Source organism: Oryzias melastigma, linkage group LG5, assembly GCF_002922805.2.
Source record: "Oryzias melastigma strain HK-1 linkage group LG5, ASM292280v2, whole genome shotgun sequence".
NCBI classification, from domain to species: domain Eukaryota; kingdom Metazoa; phylum Chordata; class Actinopteri; order Beloniformes; family Adrianichthyidae; genus Oryzias; species Oryzias melastigma.
The window spans coordinates 5,546,771-5,553,622 of record NC_050516.1 but is presented as its reverse complement, the minus strand read 5'-3'; the positions used below and the strand labels follow the sequence as shown (position 1 = coordinate 5,553,622).

Below are 6,852 nucleotides of genomic sequence, written 5' to 3'. Positions count from 1 at the left end.
GGCGCCGCACCCCCCACCCCCCACAAGGAGGGAGGAGCCAAGAAGGAGCCAGTCCCAGGGACAGATATACCTGGTTGTTTTATGATGGTATTACCCTCTGTTACCATCTTCTTTTCTCTTTAAACACTCTGGTACCTTTCCTCTGTACCAACCCCTCTCTTTCTTTTCTCTCCGTTCCAACAAAACAGAGAAAAAAAAGAGACAAAAACATCAATCAATATATAAATAAAGTTTAGCATGAAATACAACATTATATTGTATTATACTCAATAAACTCCTGTTGTGACAGTAAAATCTGCCCAACACTAGAGGTTCTTAGCCCGTATCTTTTTGCTCAGCTGTTGGACAGGACAAGTTAAAAAAAAAAAAAAAGTTTATGAATACCAAAAGTACAAGCAGTAATGTCTTGAACAAGCTGATTGTTTTGATACCAAGATTAGTGAAATCACTGAAAGTGTGACTGAGTTTTTACGTGCCAAAAACGTATGGAAAGGAGCAGGAGAATCACTACAGTGAGAATGGTTTCTAAACATTCACACAATAAAAACAACTCTAAAAAGCATAGTTTCTTGTCTGTTTTTGTGAAAACTTAAATGCCATGACTATCATTTTTGCAGTTATTTCTCCCTTTTTTTTGCCCAGATGCACATCATGCACATAAACATCTCCAAGTGTTTTAAATTGTTATCAAGGAGAACATGAGAGCTTGATCCATCAAATGAAGCTCCATCTTTGTTCATGGTCTGGTTCCATTTGAGAAGAGTTCTGTGGTTCTGGGCCCAAACAGGACTTCACTCTATCAGGTTTTTACAAAGACTTGATGGCTACAATATCATTCAGAATGAATAAGTGGACTTTGGATGTGAGGATCTTCCCTCTGAAAGTGTGGTGCATAACCTGGCCAACAGGCTTATATATATATATATATATAATTATTCTCTTATAGTTTTTTTGTTATTTTAAAAATAAACTTTATTGTAAATGTCAGTTTCAGTACAAAAAACTAGCCAAATAGCCATTGATGTACATTGTACATCTATACAAACAGTATTAAATAAAATAAAAAATAAAATAACATAAAAGGTCAGGGGCAAAAACAAACAAAACAATAAGTAAATAAAAGTGGGATAAAAAATTGCAAAGTTGATATTTTAAATGATTTCATAGTGAAAACAAATGTCAAGACATTTCACAGCCTTTTGGTTTTTGGAAAAATGGTTGATTCAATATATAGTTTGGCCTCCACCAGAGGGGTGAAAAGAACAAATTCCCTTCTGGACTCTGAAGTGTCTCTTGTGAAGCTGATCCTCTGCAGGTAAAATTGTGAAACATCTCAACTGGATGAATGTAATCCTATTTCCACTGAATGGTTTCTCTGTAGATTCTGTACTATTCAAAATAACCTTATAGTTGCGTTTTGAAGCGTTCTAGTCACTTCTTGTCATTTCATTTAGATGTTTCTGTTTCTAATGTACTTTAACACCTGAGGGGTCATCAGTGACACTTAAAATCTTTAACATACTGTAATTTTTCAACCATTAACACGATGATTCCAGCAGATTCTGAAGGAGAGAAGCAGCTCGAAACATTACAGTAAATCAGAACATGAAGACTGAAGCTCCAGTGTTAAAGGGTTATGCTTCAATAAAATGAATGAACCAGAAACACTTTTTAATGTGTTGATAAAGACTCAACTTTCTTGATTAAACTTCTGGAAATGTCTCTTCTTTGCTAAACGCTGCTGTGATTTGATGCTTTTGAAGACAAGAAATACCAGAGAGGGGTTTTCAGGTTTTTCTTTAGTAAAGTATAAAATCTGTAAACAATTAAAAAATATACAAAAATGCAAACCCAGTAGATTTTACACAATAATTAAAAACGTCAGCACAAATGATTTAAAAGCGACTTCTCCATCTATTAAGTGCTTATAGCAGCTTTATGCCATCGAACAGGTTTGCAGTGAAATAACACACTTTTGTTAGGATGACTGACAGCATGTCAAAAAAACCAAACATCCTCTTTTCCTCATTCCATGCAAACTTGGATCAGGTGTTAGTGTTGTGACTGACTGAGCGGCGACTCTCAGCCTCATTTGCGTCTTTCCCTCCGCCCACATCCGCCTCCAGGTCTCTCAGCAGCAGAATAACTTAAAACTTGACCTCTCCAAAGACAAACGTGTCCAGAATAATTCAACAACAGTCATAAAGTACGCCAGCTTCTCCTCAGCTGTGGGAGTTTGCAGCCTCTCAGCTGTAGGGGTGTTCAGATATCCAAAGATCCTTTAAGAATACACAGAATCTTTATGATGATTAGGAACCGTGCACAGATGGACGCATATCCAGCTTGGAGCTCCGCCTCCTCGTCCTGGATAACGCCACCCCCAGTGCTGCTCACCAAACCCGAGCATCTGCAGCCTCCGAGGTCAGCCTGTTGAGGGCGCACCCGACCCCCCCGCAGCGGTTTTTGGCTCAGGTCAGACCAGTGCAGACGTTTCCAGCCACTTCCTCCTGGGCAGCACAGCCTCGCCACCGTCCCTCGCCTCCCCCTGACCCTTCGCAAGGTCACTCGCGATAGCAAGCGCCCCCCCCTTAAGGAAACGGACAAAGTTCTCACCCACTAACGGGCCCATGGCGTACATACCCGGCCCCCCCGCGGCGACCACCCTGTTTGTGAAGGGGTCCACGTCGATGGGGTTCCTCCGGCAGGAGACGGGCTCGGCGGGGTCGATGCTCAGGGAGCGTCCTCGGTCATCCAGGAAGGACAGGTTGGGGTGGGCGCCGATCAGAACCAGCACCTTGGACACCTGAACTACAGAGCGCAACCCGGAGTCCGACTCCAGAACGCACTTGCGGTCGGGCTGGAACCGAAGCACCTTGTGGCGCGGGAAGCTGAGGTAACCGGAATAGGAGGAGGAGGCAGTGGAGGATGAAGAGCTGGAGGGGGGGTTCTGAGCATCCTCGTGGAGCGAAGGCGGTCGGTGCTGCTGCTGAGTCATCATCTGGTGAACCTGAGAGGAGGAGACACAGGTGAGCACCGAGCAGGACCCCCCTCCCCCGGACAGGTTCCTGACCCCCCCTCACCTTGTGGTACTCCGGGTACAGCAGTTTGGGCAGCTGGTTGAAGATGAGGGCGGGGTCCGTGACTGAGCGCCTGAACACATGGTAGACCGGCGTGCCGAGGTGATGGGCGGCCAGCACCGCGTCTGCCGCCGTTAGCCCCGCCCCCACGATCAGCACGGGGTCCGAGGATTGGTCAAGCTCCCCGCGACAGATGGCCGCCTCCAGCTCCCAGAAGGAGTGGCAGACGAAAGGCAGCGACTCCCCATCCACGCCCAGCCGAGCCGGGATGTCATGAGTTCCCGTCGCCAGAACCACGTTGTGGGCCAGCAGAGAGAAGGGCACCTCCTCTGAAACCGACGTCCCGTCTAGAAGTGGCAGGAAGAAAAGAAGAAAAGAAAAAGGTTTCAACCAAAGAACTTCCTGTGTTTACGTCGTTCTGAGTAGCCAAACGGATCGGTACCTCCCAGCACCTCTCCCTCCCTCCGCTGCAGTCCTGACACCCTCCAGCACGGCGGCGCACCATCCCCGCTGTCAGGCTGCCTGGTTACCAAGGTAACCGTGGTCCCACATGCAAAGTTCTGCTCCAAGGACATCTGAGACACGTAATGCTGGTAATAGGAGGCGATCTCTGCCGGCGTGGCCCGGTCGTTCCTCAGGTTCCTGCAACAACAGACGCTTTTACATCACAAACATCAGAACTGGAAATTCCTAAAATCAGATCATCTGCACAGATTTAGGTTCAAAGAGCCTCATGCGTGTCGTGGGGTTCACCTGCGCTTGTCTCTCATCCAGTCCTTCAGTTTGAGTCCAGGCAGCTCCATCCAGTTGGCCAGGCTGAGCGTGAGCATGGACCCCTCCATCGCCTGAAACGCCACAAAAACCGCCGTCAGACCAGACGCTGCAGCTCAGCAGGTGGTGGGTCAACGTGCTCCAAACACAGCTCCCCACGTCACAGCTGTAACTCGAGTAACGTACATGCCACGCCCCTCCTGGCGGGCCCTTTCCCAGCACCAGGTGAGGAACGGCGCGCTCCGGCTCGTATCGCCATTCCAGCGGAGACGTGTGCTCCAAACCAAAGTCACTGTCGGGCAGCAGCAGGGAGTCGAACAGCACCGCCACGGGGTTGGACGACCGCCCCTCCAGCCCCTCGCACAGGTACTCCAGGTCCTGAGGGGGAAAGGCGCGTGAGGCCGCGACCTTTTCATGGCTGTGCGAGAACTGAGGTGAAACAGGTACCTGCTCCAGCAGCGACAGGTGAGGCTGCTCCCCCAGCTTGCTGTGCAGCAGAGGGTTCGGATGCCATGAGTTGGGCAACAGGTAGGGGGTGTGGCCTGACAGCAGGTATGACAGACAGATCCCTGAAGGGCCGTTACCTGGGAAACGCAGACAGGTGAGTTTCTAGTAGCGGTTAGCGGGTGAAGAAATACAATTTCAAGTACCAATATTTTATTCAAAGGGAACGTCCTTAGAGGAACACAGAACAGTGACTCAGCAGGTTTGACCACATTTATGTTACATAAAGGTGAGTCAGCAGGTTTGACCACATTTATGTTACATAAAGGTGAGTCAGCAGGTGCGCAAAACTACAACAGACCCTTTCAACTTAGATGATAAAAGGATTCCACTGTTGAGATAAAAATCGACATCCTCCTTTAAAGCTGGATGTTTATGACTGACATCCTCCACCCCCAGAGGTGGATGTGCACACCCCCATCATCGTGCTCTCGCCTTACCGATAATCACCACCGGCAGAGTCTCCCCGGCCTGAAGTTCTTTGTCGTGAAGCTCCATTGTGCCTGTAAAGAAAAGGTCGTCACGGTTAGACCCAGAAGCATCGTCATTCCTAGAAACACCAGTTAATCATTACAGAGTCCATGAGCGGCACACGTGCACGCGCCCTCCCGTGCGGCCCGGGTTAAGCCCAGCCACACAAAGTCAACAGACGACAGGAAGTGAGTGTGAAGCCAGCAGAGCTGCAGGCTGTAAACATCACTTCCATGCAGGTTCTTGGGTTTGAGTCACTTCCAGACGGGCTAAAGGTGAAGATCAGACCATGTGATCTGGAGCAGAAACCCGTTAACCACCAACCACGACATGAGCCGATGCTCAGACCAGAGAACGGGCTGTCGGAACATGACTCATCGCTTAAACACAGAATGGAGCTGCGTTCAGATCATGTGACCAAACTTTTTCCTGGTGCAGGAGCTCTCCTGACACGTGCACATGCGCCTGCCTGAGGAGAGCGTGTGGCTGCAGGGGCGGTTCACGCTCAAACTGCTGTGTCATGCTTACACTGAACAAAGTTTGGGTCAGCAGGAGCGGCGCCCAAAGCAAAGACGACTCTGGAGTGGCGCATGAGAAGCAGAGACGGGTGAAAGCAGGAATGTGGACGATAAAGAGAGTTACGCAAGAGCAGCGGCTGGCATGCAGCCCAGTGACTTCTCTTCCCCCCCCAGCAAACACAGCGACGGGGTCTGCGCAGACCCACTAGCCTAGTTTCCTGATGGACTTCATTTGTTTCCTTCATTCTTTGAAAAATTATGCAAATTTCTGTCCAGCTGGAAAAAGTGACAGAGAGCTGCTCTGCTGGGAAAGAGGAGCTTTGTTCAACATAATATTAAAAGAAAAAGAGGAAAATTACCATTAGTGTGGTCACTTTTTAACACAAACATTTGACACCAAGAACTGCGAGGACATTCTGCTCCTCAGAACTGGACGATTTAATGTCTGACCTCTCACTCCTCATCCTTTCTTAAACTGAAACATCTGTCATTAAGAAATAGAACCTTTCAGTAATATCTGTGCATTCCTCGGTGATCAGGAGCTGCATACCTGCTGCACTGACCTCATGCATAAAGTCCGACAGGAATGACAACCTGAGGCTGGGGGGGCAGGTATAGATCAGGCATCTCACTGAGCAGAAATCAGCAGAGATCTTTGCACATAAGGTAAAGCTTCACCTGATCTGCACAGACCCGGTCCTGCACAGACCCGGTCCCGGTCCTGCAGATGGTGCTTGATGGGATCTTAAGTCTTCAGACTATGCAGGAACTAAAAAAAAAAAATCCTTGATCCAGCAGACACCATCTTTCCTGTTTGAAGGTCTGGAGGCCGCGTGAACGATCTGCCTGTCAGATTACTTCAGAGGTTTTCAGTGACCTCTGACCTCCTCTAAAGTCCACACCCGGATGGACCAGGACTGAGTCGACCTCGCCTTTAATCTAAAGGCAGAATTGTATCCAAATGCGTAAAGTTCATTCATGAAGGAAGCAGATGAAGATGTGAGGGAGGCTGACACAGAACCCTTAAAACCAGATTACTAAACGTTATTCCTGCTTGAATGCTACAGAGCTGGAATGCCCGCTCACTGTTATCAAACCCGTCTAAATATAGGGGGGGTCCCGTCAGGGGTCAGAGCGACCCTCCGGTGACCGGCGGAGAGTGACGTCACTGTGGTGTGAGCCGTAGACGGGCCGGCCCCCTCCCCCCGCTTCCCCCCACATAACCGAGCTCATTTAGCGCCATACTGATTCATTCGTGCCGGTCCGGGCCGCGGGTTCCTGCGTGGAAACCTGCACGCGGACACTCACGGAAATGCGGCGGCGCTCTGTCTGCGTTCCTCCTCCGGAAGAAGCGTGCGGGTCTCTGTCGGTGCGTGAACGCCGCGGCGGCGGCGGGCCTCTCGGCGTCTGTTCTTCCGCACATGAGCTGCTGCCACAGCCTCGCGGCTCACGCCTGCGCGTCACACTTTATATCAGCGGAGGCAGGCTGGCCGCTCAGCCAATCAGCGGCG

At 49.4% G+C, this 6,852-nt stretch overlaps 1 protein-coding gene across 1 annotated transcript; it reads right to left on the bottom strand.

The window, feature by feature from the left end:
* Positions 1 to 1,781: 1,781 nt before the first annotated feature.
* Positions 1,782 to 6,852, bottom strand: osgn1 (oxidative stress induced growth inhibitor 1). Its single transcript, XM_024269881.2, has 8 exons — positions 6,650 to 6,852; positions 4,793 to 4,855; positions 4,296 to 4,432; positions 4,035 to 4,226; positions 3,831 to 3,922; positions 3,520 to 3,719; positions 3,081 to 3,424; positions 1,782 to 3,007 (listed from the first exon to the last, which is right to left on the bottom strand). The coding sequence occupies exons 1-8, from the start codon at positions 6,762 to 6,764 to the stop codon at positions 2,474 to 2,476; spliced, it is 1,677 nt and encodes a 558-aa protein (XP_024125649.1). The 5' UTR covers positions 6,765 to 6,852; the 3' UTR covers positions 1,782 to 2,473.

Excerpts from the sequence above, each read along its gene's own strand:
- osgn1 (XM_024269881.2), bottom strand. The coding sequence starts at position 6,764 with ATGTGCGGAAGAACAGACGCCGAGAGGCCCGCCGCCGCCGCGGCGTTC. Across the intron at positions 3,923-4,034 it reads CGCCAGGAGGGGCGTGGCAT|GCGATGGAGGGGTCCATGCT; the intron begins GTACGTTACTCG and ends GTGGCGTTTCAG. Across the intron at positions 3,008-3,080 it reads TGTACCCGGAGTACCACAAG|GTTCACCAGATGATGACTCA; the intron begins GTGAGGGGGGGT and ends TCCTCCTCTCAG.